Genomic DNA, 27,514 nt, shown 5'->3' on the forward strand with positions numbered 1-27,514 from the left:
ATAAAAAGTTGTGAAGATGAAAGGGTAAAGAAGCAAGCTGTTCAAACAAAGTACATTTTTTAAAAAATATCTTAAAGGACACCTGCCTCATTTATGCCATTTATTTTGGATTTGTGAAAGCAAAACCTCACTATGTAGTGATATTCCTTTTTGTTCAGCAGGACATCACTTTATTTACACAGAACTTTAAGTAAATCTTTCTTAAAATGTGCTCTGTATTCATTGAGAACATGAATAGCACAGTACGTATTCAGACAGAAAACCCCCTTTTATCCTACCCCTTAAAATTCTAACAATGTTACCTCACTCATGCTACAGAGAAAACTGTGATATAGATTGAATTGTATTCTATTCTTAATAATAATTTTAACTAAAAAAATTTAGCCTTAATTTATGACCGTATTTTTTACTAAATATTGGTATTGGATTTTTACCAGGGTAATATAATGTCTTCCTTTAGAAAATTCTGGGAAATGGAGTTTGACGAGTAACAATACTCTGAATAATTTTCTGAGAGTTAATCCAATTGTACAGTTCCAAGTAGAATTCTGAATAAGCCTGCTAAGTATAGCTCTCTCTGAGATTCTCAGACATCTCTAGTCCTTTTTATAAAACTATACGTGGAGTTTTGCTATGCAGATATTTTAAGTGCAAGAAAGAAGGAACTGGATGAATGGTTGAAGTGTGATTGGATGGTAATGATACCATAGCGAGCAGAGTTGACTGGTTGGTGGAGAGAGCTTGTGTATGAGAGAAGGGAGAATGGAGTGAGGGAAGAAACTGAGGTGCTGTGGCAAGTGAAAAAAAACCTCTGTTCATTGTGGAAGTTATCACCTAAGTAGCAAGTGAAGGAAATCAACCTTTATGACTAGGACCCCTTCTGCACAGGCCAATAAACCTGAGCTGGGTATGGGGAAACCCCCGTTTGGGGGGGGGGGCTTAGCACAGCTCCCACCCCTAAAGCGAGGCTGCCCACATTTTCCCCCTGAAACGGGTTCAAGAATTGCACTATCTACGTTTCTCTTATTTTAATGCAGAGTGTAGCCACTTGTGAGCGAATGACTGCCCCAGGAAGCACTTGCTTCCCAGTTTTTAAAGATCCTCCCCATGCAGCTATGCACGGAGGCATGCAAACGTGACAGCAGGAGAGCGGGTTACTTTACCCTGCTTGCAACCCACTCTCCCAGTGCAGTGTGGAAGGGGCTCAGATTTGTTTAAGGAACTTTAGAGAAATGAAAACATTACAAACCATACAGAAACCATCATGCTATTTTACTACAAAATACACACACACTATTTTATGGCTTAATGAAAACAACTGTTTTGTTTTCAGTAAAGGGTTCCCCCTTTTCCTCACAGACACCCTTCTACACTGACAATTCTGTAATTTTGGTATACCAGCCTCCAGGTGGGACCTGGGGATCTCCTGGAATTATACCTCATCCCCAGACTACAGAGATCAATTCCCCCAGAGAAACCAGCTGCTTTGGAGGACTTTATGGGATTTGTACCCCATTAAGGTCCCTTCCTTTCCAGGCTTCATCCTCAAATCTCCAGGACTTTCCCAACCTGTATCTGGCAACCTCCCGTCATCCCCTCCCAATGGCCAAAAAGATCTGGCAACCCTACTGTCATTCTACTAAATATAACTAATCCATCCTACTGCTTGAGTCCAGCTAAAAAGTCTAAGGCCTTTGATGGCAGCAAAAATAAGTAGGAAAGATGAAGGATAGCAAGGTGGCATAATATCTGTCATCTCAGAATATTACAGAGAAATGCTATGATAGGTATTACAAATTATGTATTTGGGATTGTCCTATATTTTATAATTCAAATATTAATCATACTAGATGTGAATAAATATAAAATATAAATATAAAAGATAACGAAAAGTGTAAAAAAGAAAAGGTTTCTATGGGTCTGTTGCTACCACAAATTTCAGTGCACCAAGCCAACTTCCCAGTGCACCAAGCCAACACAGCCATAGTTCTAATCCAAAGTGTCTCCCTCCACAGATGGTTTTGGGACAATTGATCCTTATGTAGTCTGACCATCAAGAGGATGGTCTGCATTGAGGAATTAGATTAATTTCTTCCCAGGGGAACACTGGCTAAGGCTAGAATGTTTCTCTTTTTGGGGGTTGATACATGTGAACCTAGCTGGAAGTCCCTTTCCTTCTTTTCTTTCCTTCCTCTTCTTTTTTATTTTCTCTGGTTTCTTTCTATATTTTCCTATTTTCCCTCGGGGTTTCTTTTATTAATGGCTTAAATACAATTTTACTATGAATTGTATGAGAAAATGAACTATTAATAAACTTATTAAAAAATTCTTCCCAGGGGCAAAGATGAAGGGTAAGCATATTGGGAAACAAAGTTATAGTCATCCTTCCTTTCTAAATAGTTATAACTGATCAGAAAATACAAGAAACCTTCATACTGGAAGATTAGTTTTGGATAACACACTAGGCATGGAACCAAAAGAAGGCAAATAAGAGGGTATTAACTATAGGGCAAAAAGAGAGAGAAATTAGAAGCTTTGGCACAACTATCTAAAATCCAAACTACCTCCAAGTACACTTAAGTTAGTCCACAAATATGGATAATAGTATATTCACAGTTTCTGCATTGCATCTGTGTGTGCTATTATCTTATTGGCTTTATGAGAAAAGGAATTCAAGACCACTTTCACAACTCAGCCTTTTCTTCTTGTTCTGAGAGCTGATGTCTGATTATGCAAATCTCTCTCCAAAATAAATTTTATCACTTGAAAGGTTAATTAAAACATGCCTTTAGGACTAGGAAGTGCTAGCAATTGGAGGTTGTTTTTTTAAAAAAATCCTAAAATATGAATCTATTAAAAATCCCAGAGAGAGGTGACTCAGTAATTATTATAGCTCTATACATTGAAATTCACAAATAACATTACTTTTCACACATGATTTTATAACAAAATCTTAAGTGTATCCTCATCTTGTTAAAAAGTAATATAAGCAATGTTTTGAAATTCACATTGAATTTGTAGAAATAAGAAGCACTGATATACAAATACATGATTGACACAATTTCTGAACAGAATCACAAATAATTATTGATGCATCAGATGTTTCTGCAGTCATCCTTCTTCATTCCATTATCTTAAGCTACCACAATACCATTATGACTTGATTCAGACATCATGGCAAACCATGGTTCAAGCTTGAATGAACAAACATTAGATTGGCACACAATTTCCTTCCCTCAGGTATTGTTCTCCCAGCTTGTGGCAAACCACAGTTTGCTTCAAAACAATGGGTTGCATGAAAACAAACAAACCATAAAACCATAATTTGTATAAGTTGTCTGAAGAAAAGAATTGGGAACAAACCACAAACCCAGAGCTCATCTATCTTAACATTTAGATTATACCTATAATGGGTTCACATATAAAACACACATTTTCTAAAGAATGATTGAAAACATTTATTAATTATATGTAGGACTCAATTTAATCATTCAAAGGTCCCAATGAATTTTCTCTTTAAATGACTTACCTGTCTTGATAAGTTGTAATGGCAATGCTAGGAAGAGTCATCAGAGGCAAAGTTGTGGGTCTGTCTGGTGTTCTGTCTGGTGTTCTTCCTCTTTCACTCTGCCTTTGGGACAGTGGTGGCAGCTGCAAATTACCAGAACAGCATCTCCTTCCTCTCCACAGGTCTATGCCAAGGGTATTACTAGATGCACTGTAAGACTTGCTGAGGCCACATTCTAAATAATCTTTAGTATTCTGCACAAACAGATAAAATTTTTAGCCATGCAAGTATCAATCCATAAAATTAGAAGAGCAAAATAAATTCAATTGAAAATAAAAAGGTAGGCCATGCTGAAAATCATATATTTCCATATTTTGTTTCAATAGCTTTTGTATATTTTAGAAAGTCGTGTGATTTAGTTCAGGACAGTTAATTGCGTTCTCACTGCAATGTTTACAAAAGGTTACAAGCGAGTGAAAATGGGAAATGCAAGATAACACTGGCATGATCCAGTGAAAGTTTGGCACTTTTATGAGTTGTTGATCTCAGTAAAATAAGTTCTTTTCTGCTAAAATCAATGGGACATTTTAAAAAATGTTTAACTCGGTTGTATCATGCTCAGTGGTATATGCTAATAATTTTTAAGTGTTATTCAATACTCCTCCAAACTATAAAGTTGTATATATCTTACCAATTCAGCCATAATGAGAAGGTCAATATATAAAATACTGGCAAAAACTGAAGTGGGTGCTGTTGTTTCTTACCACACATGGAAATTCTAACACATTTATTTAATTACTTTTACTTAAAACCATGGGATCACAGATGATGGCTGGCTTTGGCAGCCAAGTATTAACCAACTGTAATATCCAGTCCCACAACAATGGTTCTTTCAATACAACCCTAATAGGAAGTCATGAGGACAACTTTAAAGAAAGTGTCTCATCTTTTTTTGTCCTGTCTCCCCAAAACGGGGTCAAAGCAAGTTCTGTGCAGACAGCAGCCCATATTATTTTTCCCTTCAAAGTGTAAACCTACCTTTGAAGTGCGTGTCTGCCATTTTCTCCATGCCACCCACCATTTTGTTGAAGTTGCCCTGGGATCTTCCCCTTGCTAGCATTGTGGTTGGCCGCCTTTTCTGAGCTTTAAGTACATGAATGAACTCAGCATTCCCTACCAATTTCACCAGGGTGTCATTTCCCTGGATTCTTCTTGTCGTTATTTGTTTTAGATGAAGTATCTCCAAAGCTTCGAATACTCAATATGAGAATCCCTGCCAATTCTCATATTGAGTATTTAAAGTTTCGAAGGTACCTCACCTAAAACAAACAAACAAAAACTTGGAAAACCACACGCAGCTGAAATCGGCAGGAAATGATGTTAATTCATGTACATAAAGCTCAGCCACAATGCCAACTGGGGAAAGATCCCAGGGGAACTTCAATAAAATGCCAGGCAGCATGGAGGCTTCTGACTGCAGAAAATGGCAGGCACTAGCTGTAGGGGTAGGCTTATATCAAGAGTGGAAAATAATACTGCCTGCTCTCTGTACTTCAAGGAACATTCACTTTGATTCCATCTTGGGGAAAAAAGATTGCTAATTCAGTGTTTTCTGGAAAACCCAAGTTGAGCTGAGCAGAAAGAGCCAATATAACCTGTCCAAAAGAAAAGTACAAAAGAGGAGTGACAAATTTTCCAAGAATAAGAAATATTCTGGCACCTTAAATAAAGCGCGGCCGCCATTGCGGGAGAAGGGGCCTGGCAGCGAGGCCGTTTGCCAGGCCGGGTGGCTGGCTGGCTGGCTGCAGGCGCTGCTCTGCGCATGCGCGCTGGTTCGGGCACATGCGCAGAGGATCCAACAAGGCTGGCTTGCCCTGGGAAGGGCAGGGCAGCCCGTCAAAGTCTCGGACGGGCTCTCGCATAGCGCAAGAGCTCGTTAATTGAATGGGGGCTGGGCCAAGGGCCTATAAAAGGCCCCATTCGGAGCTGGGACACGGAGGCTTTTCCCACCCACCCGTCCCTGTTATGTTGTGAAGATTATAGCATTGTTATTGTCATAGCCATTGGCGGGTTGCGCATGGGGGATGATCCGCTGGAAAGGGGAGCTGGGAGAGCTTCCCTGTGTTGTACACCTCCTTAAGAGGTGGGGGTAGAGCAAGCTCAAGGTAGGGACGCCCCATGGGGGGCTTAGAAGCCTGCGCCCCTAGCGTAAGTTGGAGGGGGCCTCCAGTCATGGGCACTTCGCCGGTCTGGACTTTGTCTCACTCCAATCTTTCGCTTGGTTTATTCCTCCAGCAGCTGGGCTGAGGAATCAGTTGTCCTGGGGATAGCACTAGGGCTGCCCAGAGGTTTGGATCATCCCACCATGCTGCACCATTTGTTTCCTATGCTTTCTGTTAATAAAGTTCTTTGGCTATGGCCTGTTTACTTATCCACTTAAAAAACATGTTTGGAGTTTTATTGGGGAAGGTATAACTGAGCAGGAAGGGCCACACATCTACCCGCAATGCCTTCTGGTAGCAAGAGTTCAAAAAGCAGAGTTTATTTTTTTAAATACAGGGTATCTATTTTCATTGGAGGAAGGTCCATTTTTAGAGAAAAATTCCTCCAGATATCTTGTGCCCCCCCATCCTTTTTTCTTCCCCATATAAAATTTACTTGCCAGACATTTTTGATCCAAAACCTGGAAGATGTGTTTGTTAAACTGGCTTACATAAGTTAACAGTTATCCCTCAAACAGCTTTTGACATCATGGACATCTTCAAACTAATCAGTTCTCTGTTACAAAGCATCAATATTAGATTATAGAGTTAAGTATACACATGTGCTGTTGAAATTGCTGCATGACTACACATTTTTAATCTAGAGGGACTCATAGCAATAGGTGCCTTCAAAGGAAACATGTCTAACTTAGATGTGCACATTCAGACATTCATTTCTCTTCTTCTCTCAGCAAAGTCACTAAAAGTCATGTGATACACACTTCTACCATTAGAATGCACTAGCATTGCTTGAAGATAATAGTTCTACTGCAGCAGGAATGTGTGACTGGTATTCTTGCAAATCCCTTACTGAACAGTCTGAACAGCAAACAGGTTATCAATCTTGTCTGAAAGTAAAGCTAAAACAAGGTTTACACTTACACTCTCAGCTGTGACAGTCATCACACTTCTGCTTTTCTTCATGGTCGCGATGAAAAATCCTTCTTTTTATGTCAAGCACTCAACCAAATTAGTAGATCTATCAGAAAAGGGTACAAAATGAATATTATTAACTCTTACAGATTGATCAGACCTTTTTTTTAACTCATGTGGTTTTGTGGAACATTTTTTGAAAAACAACTGATAAGCTTTTGGGGTTGGGGAATGTAGTTTAAAAGACTAGAAATAGATATAGAAGTAAGAAGAAATTGAAGAGGAATTAAACTCTTAATTTATATCACATGCAGTTATTTATTTTTTAAAGAAAACAGATTAATAGGGACTTTCACACAGAGAGGTTTTTCCATGGTTTGCAGTGGTTGTTCTCCAAGCTTCCTTGTAATGTTATTGACCACATTGTCTTTTCATAGTTTCCTTGTCCTTTCTCTTTGCTGCATCAAGCAATCTTTGATCTGATTCCGAGAAAGTACAGAAGAACAATGAGAAAACTGTGGGAAAACAAGTGGACAATGATGTAAAAACTTTGCAGACTTAAAAAACTCCTCTCTGTGTGAAATACCCCAATGTGCTTATTTAATTATTGTTCAAAAAACTCCAAATACATTCCAGTTTCATGAATGTAGGTTTACCAGCCAATACCTATAATTCTTCAAATATATTGTGATAGTATTGATTAACCAACCTTTGGTCACTTAAATAATTTCATGAAATCTCTGTATTTTAGAAAAATATTAAATATCATTTGAGAGGGACCATGTTGATCAGTAAAACACAACCCTTACAAAAATAATGCTTTCCATCTGATCTGTAGAAATTTCTCAATCTGGCATTGTCAAATCCAAAAAGCAGGGCTGAGAAAGACATCTACTTAAGAACCTGGAGAACTTCTAGAATGCCAAGCCAACGGTACTGGACTAGCTGGATAAATAGCCTGGCATAGGATAAAGCAGCTTCATGGACAGATTGTAGAAACTATGAGCAAAAATATTTACACACAGCTCTTACCCAACTTTCCCTTCACCAACAGCAGTGGATGTAATTTCGTCCAGTTACTCCTTCTCACTGCAGCACCCCTTTCCTTAAGTGTCCTGCAGCATTTGTGCATAAGTTTATCTCAACCCAATCATCAAGTGCAACCCATCTGGATTACAACTCATATGCCTGTAGGCCGTATTTGGCTACCAAAAATGCACTATGGATATAGATATTTCTAGTTTAGATGTATTAGTATCAGTATCATTAAAAATGCACCAAGTTGACTGATGGCACCATTTTGTAGCAGCATGGAAATTTTGGGTGCTAGTAGAGCGGAGGAAAAACTGGAAAGAGATGGAGAAGAAAATCAAGTAGGGATAGATCTACTTTGCTACAGCAATACAACTTTATTATAGAAAGTTGGCTTGGAGATTCAGGTGCCCCGAATGCCACATTCGGCCTGAATCTGGGCACATTTGGGCCAAAATTGGCCAAATATGTCCTGCCCAAATATGAATGAATCCAAATGCAAGGCATTCAGGCTTTTGGGGGGTATTTTTTGAGTTGTTACACGTTTCGACCTGCAGGGGGTGCATTTGTAAAGCTAGTGGCACCAAAATTTCAGGGTATCATCCGGAGACTGTCCTGATGATACCAACCAAGTTTGGCAAAGTGTGGTTCAGGGAGTCTAAAGTTATGGACCCCCAAAGGGGTCCCCCCAATTCCCCCCAATGTTTCCAATGGGAGCTAACAGGAGATGGTCACAAACTTACTAGCGTTCTTTGAGGGTGTAAACATGGATAAGAGGGAACCAGTAGACATTGGATTTCCAAAAGGCTTCTGACAAAGTTCCTCACCAGAGACTATTGAGAAAACTCAGCAATCAAGGAATAAGAGGGGAAGTCCTCCTATGGATTAAAAACTGGTTGAGAAACAGGAAGCAAAGGGTGGGTGCAAATGGGAAGTTCTCACAATGGAAAGATGTAGGGAGTGATTCCCTCCCCTCATTATCCACAGGGCAAAGGGAATGGGAGGCAGACCTGTAATGTAAGGGAAGCACCTCAGTGACCATCACATTGGGTGGTGGCAGTGGAATTGGAATTCAGACCCCTTTTGTTTTATCTTTTATAAATGTTCTACTTTCTTATTGGAAGCTTGGCTAAAAGATGGTCTAACCCTTACACACTAAGCTATTTCAAGAATAGCCTTGATAAAAGGGAGGGCTATAGGGCCAGAGGTGGGATCCAACCAGTTCTCACCACTTCTCTAGAAGTGGTTACTAATTTTTTTCTGAGTGCCGAGAAGGGGTTACTAAAGCAACCTCCCTACCCAATAGGGACTGAAGGTGCATGTGTGCGGCGGCGCCACTGTTTGAATCCCACCACTATCGGAACCTGTTATTAAAATTTTCGGATCCCACCACTGTATAGGGCCCTACAATATAACATGTCCCTGTTGGCCATCTGTGGAGAAAGTGTCTGTATTAGCTTAACTGAAGCCATTTTGTTGTAAGTTTTTTTTTTGAAGTAGTTCTCGGAAATAATTGCCTATCTTTGGCTTTCCACCAGCTCTTCTACCCTGGTACCGAGTAGCGGTTAATTGACCCAGCTGCATGAAGTTTTTGTAACGGTTGAAACTTCAATAAACCTTCAGACACTACCCCGATAAGAATGAAGAATCATACCAACTGCTTTTGCTAATTGGCATCAACCCTTGATTGGTTTGCTTAAATCACCTGATGTGTAACTCTTCTATATCTGCTCTTCAATATTGTAACAGTTAACCTTTTTTCTTTTCCCACCTATAGCTATTGACATCATACCATGCTACCTCATTCCAGCTAGAGCTTTTTGGAAGATGTGACTTGCTTGCTTTTGAATATAATAGTTATGCCATTAGAAGAAGAAGACTTTATTTACAGTCAATGACCAGATATAGTTATGCCATTATGGATAAGTTTTATATCTTGATTTTAGTTGGTTCAATAGTTTTGGCTTTACTGGCTCTTATTCAACTGATTGCATGTATGGTATACCAGTTTACTATAGTTTGTTGAATAAAACTGAATTCAATAAACTCTAAAAGATGTTTTAAAAGAATCTTTTTTCCTCTGAGTCATGTGTGCCTTCAAAATCCTAACGCACGTTCAAGGAGAGTAGTCAACTCTTCCTCTACACCATTCATGTGGTAAGAGAAATCAATACCAGTGTGGATCTCCTGAGCAGATGGGTTTCATTAACTCGTGCCTGGTTCCTCAATCTCCATTATTTATTAACCATATTGGAAGGATGGGGATTACTTCATTTTGATCTGTTTGCCACCACAGCCAATACAAAGTGTCTGATGCTCTGCTCCAAGGAAGGGATGGACAAAAATTCCTTGGAAGGTGCTTTTCAACTCCAGTGGTCACTTTGCTTTACCATGCTACAAAAAATTATACACGTTGGAAAGGGCATTAGCTCATGGTGCCAGCAGTTCTGTTGATTTTCATACAGGCCACTCCAGCAGCAATTTAAGTATTTCCTCTTTTGACTGAGGGTTTTTTATGTCTAACATACACATGTTTTTCTCTGCCAGTAAATTTTGAAGATTAAAATTCACACCCAGCTGGGAGTGTTTAGGCAGCTAGCTATAGTCAAGAAGGTTAGGGAGACCTTGGACTCAATGTCCCTGACAGTTGTTACCTAAATACTGTGCTATCATACAGACACCATGGGTTTTCAAATAGCACTTTGCTTGCCCTAGCTGGTTTGGTAGTTTTTAGAGCTTACAGTGAAACTCAACAGGCAATACACATTGCTTATACATGCACAAACTATATTAGTGTGGTTGTTGTTTTTTAAAAAAATAAAATAGGAAATTAAAGTTCTACTCATAATCTGTAGTTTATTTTGCCAATCAGAAATGGCACAGAGCAGCACTGTTGACACGGGCAAGTTCACTAAAATGGGGAAAGGTAGCAGATACAACCAATAATATATTAAAATAATGTTGCTTTAGAATATCCACTTGGATTCAGGGTTCCTTGATCTCCCCTGAATTCAGATCACAAATTATTTAAATATTCCAAATAGAACCTAACAGCATTTTTAGGTTCATTCAAAAGTCGCTTGTACATTTCCTGTCTGTGCATATTCTCACTTGACTTCCTTAGACCCCTTTCCTCATCCACCAATCTGTATTTAAAATTCAGTGAAATAAAACAAGCTAAATCCTGTGAATGAGGTGAGGAAAAGTTATGTCTCTTTATTCTAGCCTTGTACATTTTGCTTGGGTGATATGGTGTTTATCAAGTCTGGATCACAAATACTTTGTTTTGGCTATATCCTCTACATCTATTCATTCCAATACACCTAGCAAGAAAATTCACGTTGCTAGCAACCAACATCCTTCCAAATTTAGAACAAAGTGTTGATGTAGACTAGACATTCAGAAAGCCTAGTTTAATACACAAACATATGTATTTATTGCTGATGATGCTTCAAAAAAAACTGTAACAGGATAACGAAGATCTAAGAGGGATTGTTACCAATGCAATAGCCTCTTTCCTTAAAATACGAGAATTAAAAGTAGAAGAAAACTTAGAAAAAGTGTTTAGAATTAATACAAGAACGGCTAGAACGAGGAGAACCCCAAGAGATGTCTTGGTCACATTCTGGAAGAAAACGACTAGAGACGATATCCTTCAGAAGCATTCAAAGGATAGATTCAGAGTGCAAGGTCAAGAAATAATAGTTTTGAAAGAGACCCCCCAATTTATTTTGGATAAAAGACAACTATATAAACCCCTGACCACATGGTTGAAGGACAACCGGATAACGTTCCGATGGAATACAATAGAAGGACTATCATTCACACATAAATCCAGACGACGCAACATCAACAATGTGCAGGAACTAATGAATGTTTAGAAAAGCTACAGAAAAATAAGTTGACGTAACTGAAATAGAACAACAAAAGGTGGGAGGGAAAATACATAATACGTATGGATATTTGGTTTTGCTTCTTTGCGATATGGTTTGAAATATAGGGGAGAAAAAATCCACCTATTTTCGTGATGGTTATGTTAGATTGTGTATTTACATATTAAACGTGGATACGAACGTAACTCTATTAAGAGTCAATTATAGTTATGTAAGAACAAGTTCAAATGAAGGTATATAGGTTAATAGGTTAAGTTATAGGTTAATAATTAAAGATTTAAGAAATAGAGATTATTTGGTTAATAATTTAAGTAAGAATAGTGAAAATGGCTAAGATGTTAATATGTGAGATAAAGTACACCAGTTGGTAAGACGAATGGGATTAGAAGAAACCCAACCTTCGACCTCTTCTACTTAACTTCGTAGAAGGTAAGACAATGCCTTTGACTATTTTTTCATTAAATGTGAATGGGCTCAATAGTCCCATGAAACGAAAGAAAATTTTTAACTATGTTAAGAAACTGAATCCAGAAATTACGTGTTTTCAGGAAACGCACGTCAAGAGACAGGAAGAAAAACTGTTAAATTATAAAGGCTTGGGTAAACTTTTCCACTCCTCCTCTATGAAAAAGAAAAAAGGAGTAGTTATTTATGTAAAGGAAGAATTAAAGCCGGTATTAAGATTCAGTGATAGTGCAGGAAGATATGTAGGAGTGGAGATTAACTGTGAAGGGAAAAAAATTTTGATAGTAGGATTATACGCTCCCAACCAAAAAAAAAGTGGTTTTTATGGTAAACTACAAGATGAATTGTTACAAAATATATGTGAAGAACAAATATTGATGGGCGACTTTAATGGGTTGGTAGACCCTGATGTAGACAGAAAAGGTAAGCAATGTACGTTCACAAATAAACTCCCAAAGACATTTTTCAATTTGATGGATCAAATAAAAATGAAAGATGTGTGGAGAGAACGTAAAAATAAGCAAAGAGACTACACTTACTACTCGCATAGATATAAATGTTATACCAGAATTGATATGGTATGGGCAACGAAAGAACTTGTGACGCACACTGAAAATATTCAGATTTTAGAGTGTTCCATATCGGATCATAGTCCGATGGTATGGAAACTAAGTATTAAAAAGAAAATGATGAAATACAGAATAAACGACTTTATTTTAAATATAGATGATTATAAAAAAGAATTGATCCAAAAAACAAAGGAGTTTATGGAAATTAATGAGAAGTCTGTAGAGAATACAACGGTAATGTGGGACGCCCTGAAGGCCTCCATAAGAGGTGAATTAATAGCCATGAACTCTAGATATAACAAAAAGAAACGGTTAAAACAAAATACTTTGCAACAACAACTAATTAAAATAGAACAGGAATTTAAAAAAAGACCTGGTAATAAAAAAATAAAAAGAGAAATGGATAAGATTAAACATCAACTCGAAAGTGAATATACAAATGAAATAGCAAAAAAACTGAAATATTTGAAACAAAAAAATTTCGAATGGGCGAACAAACCTGGAAAATGGTTAACAAATAAGTTAAAAAAACAAACAAATGACAGATTAATATGGAAATTAAAAGAGGATGGAAAAATTATAACAGAGGAAAGTAAGATTGAGGAAACTTTGGTGAATTATTTCGCCAATTTATATAAAGAAATTTCTAATCCTAGTGAGCAAAAAATAGAAAGTTATTTAGAAGATATTGAAATCCCCCAAATTAAACAAGAAACACAAGACATTTTAAATAGTCCGATTACTAAAGAGGAAATTATAGAAACTATTAAAAATTTAAAGAAAGATAAATCCCCGGGACCAGATAGTATAACGGATAAGTTTTACAAAGCTACCGCAGAAATAATAGCCCCAAGTTTGGAGAAAATTTTTAACGAAATAATGGAAGGACGTAAACCTCCAAAATCATGGTCCTCAACACACATAGTACTTATACCTAAAGATAAAGACGAAGAAATAACTAAAAAACAATTTAGACCTATTTCATTGCTGAACCAGGACTATAAGATTTTCACTTTAATTTTGGCTAAAAGATTTAAAGGAAGTTTGAAAAATTATATAAATATAAACCAATCAGGTTTTTTACCAAATAGAGAAACTAAGGATAACATTAGGATTTTGGTAAACCTGATAGAATACATGGAAAAAAAGATCGATCAAAAAACGGCTTTAATATTTCTTGATGCAGCTAAAGCATTCGATAATGTAAACTGGAGCTTTTTGAAAAAAATAATTAGGAAAATGGGAATAGAAGGAAAATTTTTTACAGGAATTGATAAAATATATTCAGATCAAGAGGCCCAATTAATAATAAACAAAAATATAACCAAAACTTTCCCAATCACTAAAGGTACAAGACAGGGTTGTCCCCTGTCTCCCTTACTTTTTATAATTTATATAGAAATCCTGTTCAAAAAAATGAACTTGGTTGAACAATGGAAAGGGATAAACTTAAAAGGACAGAGTTATAAATATAAAGCATATGCGGATGATGTTACCATGATTATAGAAAACCCTACGAAAGAGAAATTAAATAAAATTACCAAGGTAATTGAAGAATTTGGAGATATAGCAGGGCTAAAAATTAATAAAGAAAAAACAAAAGTCCTAACAGTAAACATACCGCAAAAGGAAAAAGAAGAAATTTTTCAAGTAACGGGATATGAACTAACAAATAAGGTTAGATATTTAGGAATCTGGCTAAGAGGAAAAAACAACTATCTATTTGAGGACAATTATGTTAGAATTTGGAAAGAAATTAAAACAATGTTAAACCAATGGAACAACATAACAGTGTCTCTTTTAGGCAGAATAAACATAATTAAGACATATGTAATCCCCAAAATGATGTTTCTATTTAGAAACTTAGCAATAATTTTATCAAAAAAACCAGTACAAGATTGGCAAAAAGAAATTATGAAATTTGTGTGGGGGAAAGGGAAATCACGGATAAATTATACGAATATGATAGACTCAAAGATAAGGGGAGGGCTGTCAGTACCAGATTTACAATTATACTTTGAAGCAAATGCTATTTTATGGATAAAGGATTGGATCTCACTAGACAATGAGCATCTACTGAATCTAGAGGGTTTTAATTTAATGAGAGGATGGCATGATTTTTTATGGCCAGTAGACCAAACAAAAAATTACCGGAATTTCAATGCGCATTTAATAAGGAAAGCACTAGGCAGGGTGTGGAACAAATATAAAGATATTTTCTACCAAAAAACACCCACCTGGATTTCAAGATCCGAAACAATACAAAATAAGGAACATGCAGATTTAAAGAAATGGCCCACATATAAAGATACACTTAAACAAACAAATTCAAATAAAATATTAAAAGAAAGAGAGGAACTTAATCAGGAGGGAATTAAATGTGGATGGTTCACATATAGACAACTGAAAGAGATCTTTGAGAAAGATAAAATTAATTGGAACTTTGCAAAGGTCAATGAAGAATTAGATACAAACCTACTTAAAAATGATTGTAACATAGTTAAAAAAATGTATAACCTACTATTAAGGTTTAAAACTGAAAAAGAAATTGTTAAAACAAATATGATTTCATGGGCCAAAGACATAAAAAAAGAAATAAGTATGGAAGAATGGGAGACATTGTGGAATAACTATAACAAATTTACCTGTTGCCAAAACTTGAAAGAAAATTTCTTTAAAACATTTTATAGATGGCATTATACTCCCATCAAACTAGCAAAAATAAATAAAAACTCCGATTTTAGATGCTGGAACTGCAAAAAACATGAAGGAACACTACTCCACATGTGGTGGAAGTGTAAAAAAGTGGCCAAATTCTGGAATAAAGTGATTAACACAATAAATAAAATCTTTAAAACTAAATTAAAAAGGAAACCGGAGACATTTATATTGGGAATTATAAACAATAAGGTAATTAAAAAAAATATGTCGCTTTTTCTTTATTTAATTACAGCGGCAAGATTAGAAATAGCTCAAAATTGGAAAAATGTTAAATCTATAAAATATGTGAAATGGGAAAAAAGGATTTTTGAACTAATGAATTGCGATAAATTAACATGGAGTTTTTTTTTGAGAGAACAACCCGAGGATAAATATAACGCAGGGGTGGCTTGGCAACTTAGTATCTTTTGTATTTGGATGGAAAAAAGGTAAATAGAACAGTAAAAATAAAAGATATATAATATTATAATTGTGAGAAATTAAGAGATATCTAATGCAAAAAACTATAAGAATTACTAAATAATATATATATGTAGGACAGGGAAGATATTAATTCCCTCTAACTTTGTTTTAAGAATAAAAACTGTAAGTATATGTTTTTTTTCCTTTCAAAATTTAGAAGGACAGATAACAACAGTAATATATCGGACGAAGATAACAGCAACAGAGACCACTTGCGAAGTCACTTGATGTACAGTGAGATAAGGACTATTTTGTGTAAACCTTTATAGGAATTGTGTTGGATTAGAGGACAAATGTAACAATAAGACTCTTATTTGTTTTCTTGTTCTTTATTGTTTTCATTGTAACATGTTTATACATAATGTAACTATTTTAACTCTAATAAAACTTTATTAAAAAAAAAACTGTAACTCACCAATATGACATATGACTACAAAATTAGTGAAACAATTCAATATGATATCTGGTTGATGGGCACCCTGGGAACCTTATTTAACATAGAATGAGCCACTGAGCATACTGTGCATCATATACAGCTAGACTCAAGCCTAGCCTAATATGATGTGTTATCTTTTCATGAATAAACAAAAGATGGAAAAGACCAAACAAACTTCTTTAGATCAACTGCAAAAACTTGTTAGAGGAAAAATTCCCAGCTTTGGACATATCCCAGATATCTGTAGAATGATGAGGGGTTTTGGGAAAAAATGTACACTCCTTTGCAATAAAACAATATCATAACCACACTTAGGAACAAATTATACTAAGAGCAACAAACTCTGATCCATTCCATGCAGCCCAAAAAAGACTTCTGTGGGAAATCTTAAAAAGAGGTGACTGTCTCGTTTCACTCTGCACACTCACAATAAGACAACCAGGGGATGTTTTAAACAGAGGCAGCTTCTGGTGTGCTTTCCAGACAGCAAAGGCATCAGGGAGGGAAAGAGGCTGTTTCTCACCCAACCATTTTGCTCTCTGGTCAGTTTCACCCTCAGCTTGAGCCCAGAATTCTGTGTGCAGATGAAGGGATTCTCCCGCACTCCATTTGCTGAAGGTTGCTCCAATCCTGGGTGCCTTTTCAGTTGTACTCAGCTGGTCCTGCCAATTCCAGAAATATATAGTTTCCCTTTTTTCTTTTCTTTTTTTGAAGAGCTATCTCGGTAGCTAGGCAGATACAAATACAAGAATCTTATCTGCTTGGAAGACCTGTCTACCTCCCGCTGAGAAGCACTGAGTTGATCTGCTCTCCATGGACCAACTTGGTTTTTCTGTGCAGTAAGAAAAAACTTGAGTTGGACAGTGATGCTTCTTAATGGGAGGTAGACAGGTCTGAGCAGCTAAGGTTCTCCTATTTGTGTCTCTGTAACTACAGAGTAACTCCTTGATTTAAAAAAAATAGAGAAACTATATGCTGCTGGAATTAGTAGAATCAGATGAGTACAACTATGTACATTTTGGGCCGAAAAGGTGCCCAGGATCGGAGCTTGCAGAGCAAACATCCTGGGGCAGCCTTCAGCAAATGGCAGCAGGGAGAATCCTTTCAGCTGCACACAAAATGTCAGGCACAAGCTGAGGGTGAAACTGACCAAAGAGCAAAATGGTTGGGCAGGAAAAATAAGATATCTTCTGAGCTCTGCATTCTACACAGCCAGACAGGAGATGTCTTGCAGGTGTCTTGGGGGAGGGGAAGGCACAATTTGAAGCAAAAGACACCTTGAGCGAAAATAAGGAAAGGAAGCTGTGCAAAGTGCCTTCCCAGGATGTGTTTTTAGTGTGCTCAGCATGTCTTATTTAGGCTTTGTGGAACAGACCTCTCTGTCACAAATTATGAATTAGGGATAAACAGGGTTGTAAAATCATAGAGTTTGAAGAGACTACAAGGGTCATCCAGACTAGCCCCCTGGCATGCAGGAACAAGCAAGCAAAGCACTCCCAACAGATGGCCACCAGCCTTTGTTTAAAAACCTCCGAAGAAGGAGATTCCACATCCCTCCAAGGCAGCACATTCCACTGTCGAACAGCCTTTACTGTCAGAAAGTTCTTCTCAATGTTTAGGTGAAATCTCTTTTCTCATCATTTCCATTACTCCATTTCCTTGTCTTGAGCAGCAGAAAACAAGCTTGTTCCCTCTTCAACATCCCTTCAAATATGTAAACATGGCTATCATGTCACCCTTAACCTTCTCTTCTCCAAACTAAACATATCCAGCTCTTTAAGTCTCTTTTCACAGGGCAAGGAATCCAGACCTGTTATCATTTTGGTCACTCTCCTCTGGACCAGTTCCAGCTTGTCAATATTCTCTTTGAATCGTGCCCAGAACTGGGCACAGTATTCCAGGTGAGGTCTGACCAATGCATAATAAAGAGATACTATTACTTCCCTTGATCTAGAAACTACAGCGGAACCTCAGTTTTCATTGCCTTCGGTTTTCATCGGTTTCTGTTTTCATCGATATTTTCAGTGAAAAATTTGTCTCGGTTTTCATCCATTTGCCTCGGTTTTCATCAATTTGCAGCAAGGTGCAGGGGTTTGTGGAGAAAAATCATCCAGACAAAGCTGTTGCAGGCCATGTTTACAACTTGTTTAATGACAATGTCTTGCCCCATTTCAGACAAATCTTAAAGAGGCGTCAGAAACAGACCTCTGGACAGCTTTCTGGTGTGACATTGGTCCACTGGCTCTGAAGTTGGTCTTAGTGTTATTGTTTGTTACTGTTTTCAGCATTAGACACTATGTTTATTCACCAAAAATGTGTTTTTGGTATGTTTTTTGGAGTGCCTAGAACGGATTAATTGGATTTACATTGATTCCTATGGAAAAGTTTGCCTCAGTTTTCGTTGGTTTCAGTTTTCATTTATTCTTTTCGGACAGATTACCAATGAAAACCAAGGTTCCACTGTATACTCCCAGAATCCCATTGGTTTTCTCAGCTGCCACATTAGTGTTGACTCATGTTCTGCTTATGGTTTACTAAGAATCCCAGATCACTTTCACATGTACTGTTGTCAAGCCAGGTATCACCTATCTTATATCTATGCATTTCATTTTTTTCTGCCTAAATGTAGTGCCTTAAATTTCTCCCTGATGAAGTTCACTTTGTTAGTTTTAGCCCGGCTCTCTAATTTGTCAGGGTTGTTTTGAATTGTGAACCTGTTTTCTGGGGTATTAGATGCCGCTCCTAATTTGATAGCATCAGCAGTTTTGATTAACATACTCTCTGTTTCATCATTCAAGTCATTTATAAAAAATATTGAATAGCCCTAGGCTCAGAACAGAACCCTGTTGCACCCCACTAGTTACTTCTCTCCAAGTTAGATAGATAGTTTAATATGGCCAAAGGCCAGCAAAGACAAAACAAAACAACAGCACACATCCACAACAGCAAATTACAACAATTATTACAGCTAACCATTTACCTGAATGTTTGGCTTTCAGCTCATCCCTGATTAAGTAGGCCCTTGCGTTTTTTATACGCCAATGCACAGAACTTTGCTACCTGCTGGGAGATGGTTGCATCCTTGTCTTCCAACAGCATTTTCCTAATCTCTTGGTCAGAATCCTTTGCAATTATCAAGCTGTGTTGCACAAGCAGAGGTAAAATAAAGAGCTCTCTTTCTGCCTTATGCAGCATGCAGTGTAACAAGATATGTATCATAGAATCAACGTCCCCAGAATTACAAACACATTTCCTCAAAATTAGCCAAGGGACTTTCCTAAATCTGCCTATAACGCATAGATGATGGAAATAGATCGCCAAACCAGGTGCTCTAGAAAAGGCCCATCGGTGGATTTGACTATGGTAATATAAGTTGAATGTAGGGGGCCAAATTACTGTACCACTTACCAGATGTCAATGGTCTATATAGAGCAGGAAATGAGGGGCATTATCATTTTGGTAGTCAATGTCATCCAATGGTTGATATACCATGCTTTAAAGAGCTAAGGGCAAGTCCCATTCAAGCATCAGCAGGAGGGTTTAGCCAGGGTAGGAACCTGGAAACCTTCAGATTAATTCAGGTTCTACAGACTATCATGAAGCCTTTCACCAGCATGGCCAATTGGCCATGCCCCGAGCAGAGGCTGATGGGAATTCAGTTCCTGAACATCTGGAGAGTCGCAGGTTCCCTGGTCTAGCCCACCTGTTTAAGCTTCAGGATAATCTTTCTCCCGACCAGAATTGGATATGCAGATGTTGACAGAAATGCTGTTAACAGCCCCTAAGGGGTGTGTAGGGTGGACTTCTTAACTCCAATATTTGATGGCTCCCTCTTCCAGAACTATAGTTTCCACTTTAGCTATTCCTGCTTCATGTCTCAATACAGCATTGGTACATATTTAAGTGTTTTGAATAAGAGAATCTAAGGAATGTTGTTGTAACTTTTCCGAGAGGTGTAAAGTTGGATATGTTACCTAGTTGGGTCCATATGTTAATTGTGGAATGGATTTTGCTGTAAAACAATTTAACAGCAGTTGGAATATGTATCCTCACCTGGATGCACGTAGAATCTCAGCATCAGCTTAGGCACTCTTTTGAGCAGATTGGACAAGGGATTGGATTATGAGCTTGCAGGTTTGTGCCATTATACTGGAAAATTACCCCTGCTATCTGAAGCATTTGACCTGTTCGAATTTGGATGCCCTTTGATTTCCTTCTTCTTGAACCTGGCATTTTGAAATGTACTATTTTATTTTAGAATAATTCATTATTAGATGCTTCTCAGCACATTTTTTGGGTTATTGCATTTAGAAGGCTCTCTTAATCCCTACTTTGCTAGCAAGTGAGAGGGTAACAATATCGCCTTTCATACATTAGAATGGGTGCAGTTTTTCCCCTGAGAAAGCGTAGGAGCATGAACGCCCCTTATCCTCGCAAATCTATTATGAAGGAGTTGACATAAAAAAGTTGAATAGATGTGGTGCTATTTCGAAGGCACTCTTGCCTTACTCCCCTTCTGTACTGGGCTATAGATGATTGTTAGATGTCCCTCTTGTGTCACCTCCTTACTCTCAGAAGAGGTGTTTCTATCATGCAGTTGGATTATTATGTATTGCAATAAACGCTTATCAGCTTATTGTGGTGTGTTTGCTTTAGTTTGGCCCATGAGGCTTATCAATAGCTTGCGGCACATTATCTAAGGCTGCCTTTGAGGTCAATAAAGGTTGCATCAGTGAGGCCTCTTTGGAGTTTAACATATTTGTCAATCCAGATGGTTTAGAATCGAAGCAGTGGGTTGAATCCCATTGTTGATCATCCCACCTTCGAGGAAGCCAGCCTGTTCGAGTCTCCTAACAGCTTTTACTCGAGCCATGCCAGAAACCTTTGTGCACAGGTGGTAGTTGAGTATATATCTTACTTATACCAAAGTAAGCTGATCGGGCCTGTAGTTGGCTGGGTCCGTGGATTACCCCTTTTTTAAATATAGGGACTATTGCATGGCTTCTTTCCAATCTGTTGGAATATAAGCCTGTATTATTTATATACATGAAAAGTTCAGCTAGGATTGTAGCCCACCAGTTAATGTTGACTTTCAATAGCTCTGGGGATATATAGTCATTCCCTCAGTTTTCCCCGATTTTTTTAATTTGGAACTCATAAGCTAGACTTCTCGCTTGAGCCATAGAGGGGCCATGTAGGTGTGTTATCCAGTGAAATATAATGTCCCAAAGAAGGCTGATGGTTTGTAAAAAGTTTGGAAAAATGCTCCACCCAGACTGTTAGTGTTATTGGATTAGCTAGGCCCAATTTACTAAGATTATTATTCTGGCTTGTTAGACTCCAAAAAGTGGCAGAATCATTCGATCTTACCGCCTTGATTAGAGATTGCCATTTTTTGTGCATGGACATTTTTTTCTTATATTTTAGCATGGCCTTATAAGTTTTTTTCCCTTCCATTACCAGTTCTTTTTTAGTCACGTCCTCTTTGAACTGATGGAATAGTCTTAGCAGGTTTCTTTTGGCCATTCTACAGTCATGATCAAACCATTGTTTGTCGACGGTCCCTTTTTGTTGACTGGACACATTGCTTTTGGACAGGAGGGGTTTAAGAATTTGCACAGTTCGTTCATAGGTCTCTAAAATGGCTTCAGGTCTCCCTTCACACATATCTAATAGTACTTTATGATACAGCTCTTCTCCAAGTTGAAGATGAGTATATCAAGAGATTTGATAAATCAAGAGGTCCTGAAGAGTAAATCGTGAGAAAAGCTGTAGGAAGGAAAGAATTGGGATGAAGGAGATTATCTGATCACACAGATGTTACAGTATATGCCAGCTGGGATCACACTAAAACAGTGGTGGCAAACCTATGGCACTCCAGATGTTCATGGATTACAATTCCCACCAGCCCCTGCCAGCATGGCCAATTGGTCATGCTGGCAGGGGCTGATGGGAATTGTAGTCCATGAACATCTGAAGTGCCATAGGTTCGCCACCACGGCACTAAAACCACATAATTTTCTTAATTAACATCAGGTTGCAGGTCTAACTACAGTTTTTCATCTGTAAGATGAAGATATCAAAGTTCTTTGTTTTATGGGAAATCCAAAATAATCTTCAACTTGGATAGCTTGTGCAAAACCACATGAGATGTATCCTTCATAACATAATTAGTCAAAAATAGTGTTGTTTAGCACATTTATGCAGTTAAAAGATATAAATTCCTCTGCTATGTTCACACAAGTCTACATGCAAACTGCTGCACCATGTGCTGCTTAAACATATATATGTTAGTTTTCCCACCAAAGTCTTCTCCTCTTTGTGATCCATGATAACAGGTATATTGTAGCTTCTGCTTCCACCTCCTTTTATACTGTTTTATAGTCTTCAGAGATGCAGGACAAAAGTCTGCCTGATTGCTTCTAGCAGTATGTCTTTCTCACAGTCATTTGAGTTAAAAAGCTTTTAAAAGTTGACCATATTGGGCACAATTTGGGAAGGTCTTTACAAGTTGTTAGTAGACAAGTCATTTTATTTGCAACAGCTTTTAATGGGGTATAAGAAGCAAGCATTGTCTTGGGGAGAAGGGTGATTTGATTTTTTATGTTTCAATTTTTTAATTGCAAATGGCCTTGAGCACTAAGAGAAAGATTGGAGAAAAATAAATAAATGACAACAGATTCTGTTACCTGCAGACTAGATCAAAGTCGCCAGAGCAGTAGTTTGGAAGGAAATAGGACTCCACATGCTCCTCTCATAGAGATATTAGGACTTTCAATGTATAGAAATGCACATTCCTTTTGTTGTTGGACTTGTCCATAAGTATGCAGTAATAGTTATTGCCTAATACTGTAGATTGGCCTACATAAAAATCTTAGTAACACACAATTCTTAGAAAGGAATTTTGAGAGATTAAAACCTGATTTTAAAAAGCACCTAACTCCACAACTGAAAATTTTCAAGGTGTTGCTGAGGATAGGGGGAGGGAATGACACTAGGGACACAACCTCTAAATTTTTCCAGGCCTTCACATCTCAGGATAGATGCTTGTGGATAAACTATCTGTTAATTTAATCTTATTTAATTGGAAAGAAGTCTTTCCCCCCCTCTCATTATTGAATTTGTGGCATCAGCATTAGCAAACTTTAACAAATATCAAGTTGAAGTAGGTAGTTTGTTGAATATGGAGATGGATGTGATTTTAAAATAAAGTTCCTTGCAAAGATCTGTTTCAAGTTGGACTTTGCCTGGTAAATAGAATTCCATGGTATAAGTCTCCCTTGGTATGGATGGACCTCAAGGACTAGATGGGATGGTAATAATTTTAGCATCTGCGAGTTTATTTTGGGACTTCTGGGTAGTATCATTCAGATACCTGCTTAGCTCGCAATTTACGAAGGAGCGAGGAAGTTCAGGGCTCTCTAAGCTATTTATCTCATGAAAATTTGCATGTGTGTCATTTTGTGGGTTGTTGTAACTGCAGGGATTAGGGTCACTTAAGTTAAGGTTTGAAGTTTCTAGGTGCTTCTGAATCTACAGGCTTGGTTGTCTTTAAGTTATCCAGTATAATTGTTGGTAGAGAACTATATAATTTATCAAACTGTTCAATTAGTAGGTTTACTTTGGCTAAGATGAGTTGTAAAGTATGTTTCCCAAAATGGTGGGAGATAACGACCCTCTTTGGTTGGGGAAATTAGCTTTAGAGCACAAGGTCGCTTTGAGTCGCTTGAGTAGCGTTGGGTAACTTGATCACTATATATATATAAATAGTGTGTATACACACACACACACACACACACACACACACTAGCTGTAACTGGCCACGCGTTGCTGTGGATTAGTCTGGTGGAAAGGAGGTCCACTGTTCATTAGATCATTTTGAAGCTAATTGTCGTACGGCTTCAGCTGTGCGGGTGCGATGGCCGAGGTGTGATTTTCTGGAAGGCATTGTGTGGCTGAAGTGAAGCAGGTGGGGTTGCCTGGAAAAGGAGAGAGGAAGTTGCCAAAGGAAGATGTCAATGTTGGTGTAGTAATCAAAGGGGGTGGGGAAAGGCAAGTAAAGAAGGGCGGTGATTCAGCAGAAGTCATGAATGGTAATGGAGCTTGTGTAGGGGGACGGAGAGCAGTTGACCATAGGGCATTTGAAGCAGTAATTCAATATTGAGGTTTTATTGTAGAAAAGACAGTTGGGTGTGAGGCATGTGTTACACAGGAGTAAGCATGGTGAAGCAACCAACTAATGCTTTGAATGTGCGAATGTGAACCCTAGCAGGGTTTACTCAGATGCAAGCCCCATTGCCAGCAAGGCAGGTTACTCCCAGGTAGAAGACCATGATTTCCTTTCAGCAGCTACAGTATGCATCCTGTGAGGGAAGGGAAAGCAGGAGATTTGTGAGGGAACTGTGACCAAAAGAAATGCACCCCTTGGGTTGTAGGTGGATTAGAGCAGGTGTAAACAGCTTTCCTTCCACTGGTCAAAATACATAACTCAAAACTCACTTATTTATCACAAAGTGCCAATATGACAATTCAACTGGAATACTGTGGTTTTATTGTCGAAGAAACAGTTGGCGGCTGTCGTGAGGCTTACATGTTATGCAGGAGGCATGTAATTGAAGCAAACCAACGCGCTCTTGAATGGGTGAATGTGAACCCTAGTTGGGTTTACTCAGAAGCAAACCCCATTGCCAGCAAGGCAGGTTACTCCCAGGAGAAAGACCATGCTTTCATTACTGTGGCTACAATATGCATCCTGTGAGGGAAGGACAAGCAGGAGATTTGTGAGGGAAATGGGACTGAAAGAAAGGTGTGAGGGAACTGTGAACAGGAGAAATGGACCCCTGGGGATGCAGGTGGAGCAAGTGTGTGGTAGAAGATGGTGTGTGTGCATGTGTGTGAAAAAAGTGTTGCAGGCAGTGTACAGAACTGTAACTTACAGAAGAGGGGAAAGAAGTAAGGATTGGATTTATGGGGTGATGGTTTGTGCTGGACGAACTGCGGTAGAGCTGCTTTCCTTCTGCTCCCCACAACAGTCACCCTGTAAGTGAAGGGAAACTCAGAGAGTTCTGAGGGAACTGTGGTGGAGGAGAGCGTCCCCTGCCGATTCCTGGGCTACCAGAGCATTGCGGGTTGCAGAGCCCGAGCAGGTGTTGTTGGAGCGGCAGAGGGGTTGCTGTACAATTTCCTGGAAGGCTTGTGTCCCTGCAAGGGAGTGAGCAGCATGGGCTGGTGACAGAAAAGGGTCTGAGCGGCGTGAGGCTGGAGGATTTTTTGGTGCGCACCTCTGTGGCAGTTTTTGGTTGGACGGGAAGGTGGGGGGAGGAGCAAGGTTTGGTGCGGGTGAGCAGGAAGGGTTGCACAGTAGAGGGTGGGCTGGAGCAGTGGGAGAGGGCTTGCGTGGCTGCACATTTGTGCACATTCCTCAGTGGCATTCGGCGGCACAAAGGGAGGGTGGAGCAGCATGTGGCGGTAGAGTGGCTTTTAGGGCGAGGCTGTTCTGCCTTGGTGGCTACAAGCGCGTTCCTTGGAGGCATTTGGAGGCATGAGGGTGGGGTGGTTTGGAAGGAGCATTCGGGGCTGAAACAGACGCAGCGTTCTGTGCCTGAGGATGTGTCAATGGACAGCAGGTGCGGCAGGAAAGGGTGGCTTACCTGACACAGGTGTGTTGTCTGACAGCGGGAGGTACATAAGAGCACAGTCAGGTGAATGAATAAGTGTCTGTGAAATTTGCAGTGCGTTTGGCCCAGCAGGTGCGGGGTTTAGTGCTAAGCAACAAACGCACGGTTCCATTTTTATATATATAGCCTATGTATATGGGTTTCAGTTCACTATAAGAAACCAGCAGAGAAAATAAATTCTTTTTCAATGGTTTTATTAAGAAAATAACAAATGGAATAAAATAAAATCTCACTCGCAATCACTCAATTGCTGGGGTAAAAACACACACATATAAGGTTTCCTAGGATGTAATTTAGAGGTGAACGATAGGTTTTGGATATAAAGAGAAAAGGGATTGGATATCAAAGATTATATTTACCAGTCTTGTAGTGGGTGTCCAGGAAGCAGAGACCTAATGATCAGCACTTATGGAACAATATTATTGAACACCATAGTGGTGTGATAAGATTGAACAACTGACTGGGGTCTGGGTTGGGCTTTTATAGGCAAAACATGGGGCCAAGGAAATCTTTTAAGAAAGGATTTTTTCCTGCTGTTCCAAGGTGAGGTAATGGTCTTGAATGTCAGACTATTTGACCTGATGGCTGACCCATTATCTTAATGGGTTTTTCCTGGCTGTTGGACAATACAGATAATGACCCTTAGTGGGTGTAACAATATAGATGGTCACAAGGAGGTGAGTCAGAGGGAGACTCTTAAAGAAGAAGAAGGAGGAGGAGGAGGAGGAGGAGGAGGAGGAGGAGGAGGAGGAGTTTGGATTTATACCCCCCCTTTTCTCTCCTGCAGGAGACTCAAAGGGGCTTACAATCTCCTTGCCCTTCCCTCCTCACAACAAACACCCTGTGAGGTAGGTGGGGCTGAGAGAGCTCCGAGAAGCTGTGACTAGCCCAAGGTCACCCAGCTGGCATGTGTGGGAGTGCACAGGCTAACCTGAATTCCCCAGATAAGCCTCCACAGCTCAGGCGGCAGAGCTGGGAATCAAACCCGGTTCCTCCAGATTAGATACACGAGCTCTTAACCTCCTATGCCACTGCTGCTCCTATTGAGTAGATTAAGAAATTGAGTAGATTAAGAAAGGTAGACAAAAGAACTGGTCTTGCCCAGGTGTGCTATTGTCCATATTCAAATGTCATTTCCTGAGTATGTGCCAGGCATGGGGGGGTGGGGATCCTTAGGCATTCTTGCTCACAAAGTCAGATACAGTCATAATATGGAGTTTCTGAATTCAGACAGATTCCTTTCAGGGCACTGTCCTGCCAGGTTTGGCAGGGCAGCATTCTGGGAGAAAGACCATCCTCTCTCCCTCCGCACTGCTATAGGTCAGGTTGGCTACAAGTCTGAGAAGTGAGCAAAGATTGATCAGCCAGTTCAGAGCACATTTTTGCTAGGATGTTTGTCTCTGGGGGGAGAAAAGCTACCCTTATCCAGGGGCTCCAGTATAAAGTCTTCACTATCAGTTAAATGGGCTGAGTTTTCTTGCACTGATGTAAGTATGTTGTTTTCTTCTTCTCTAACTAGGGGGTAGAAGCAGTTCTGTATGGTAAAAGTTTCCAAAAGAGGCTCCACAGGCTGCGGAGTTGCTGATAGTATTAATTTACTTTGCTTGAGTTTTGGTT

General features: G+C 38.9%; 1 protein-coding gene across 1 annotated transcript in view; it reads right to left on the reverse strand.

The window, feature by feature from the left end:
- Positions 1-27,514, reverse strand: part of PDE4B (phosphodiesterase 4B) — a 326,679-nt gene that overhangs the window by 275,198 nt on the left and 23,967 nt on the right. Inside the window, exons 2-3 of the mRNA XM_048496092.1 lie at positions 6,652-6,748; positions 3,530-3,762 (exon numbers count right to left, since the gene is read on the reverse strand). Of these exons, the coding sequence (XP_048352049.1) occupies positions 3,530-3,762; positions 6,652-6,693 (275 nt within the window). The 5' untranslated portion in view covers positions 6,694-6,748. The remainder of the gene's footprint in view (positions 1-3,529; positions 3,763-6,651; positions 6,749-27,514) is intronic.

The sequence above is a fragment of the Sphaerodactylus townsendi genome, linkage group LG05 (assembly GCF_021028975.2).
Source record: "Sphaerodactylus townsendi isolate TG3544 linkage group LG05, MPM_Stown_v2.3, whole genome shotgun sequence".
In the NCBI taxonomy this organism is placed as follows: Eukaryota; Metazoa; Chordata; class Lepidosauria; order Squamata; family Sphaerodactylidae; genus Sphaerodactylus; species Sphaerodactylus townsendi.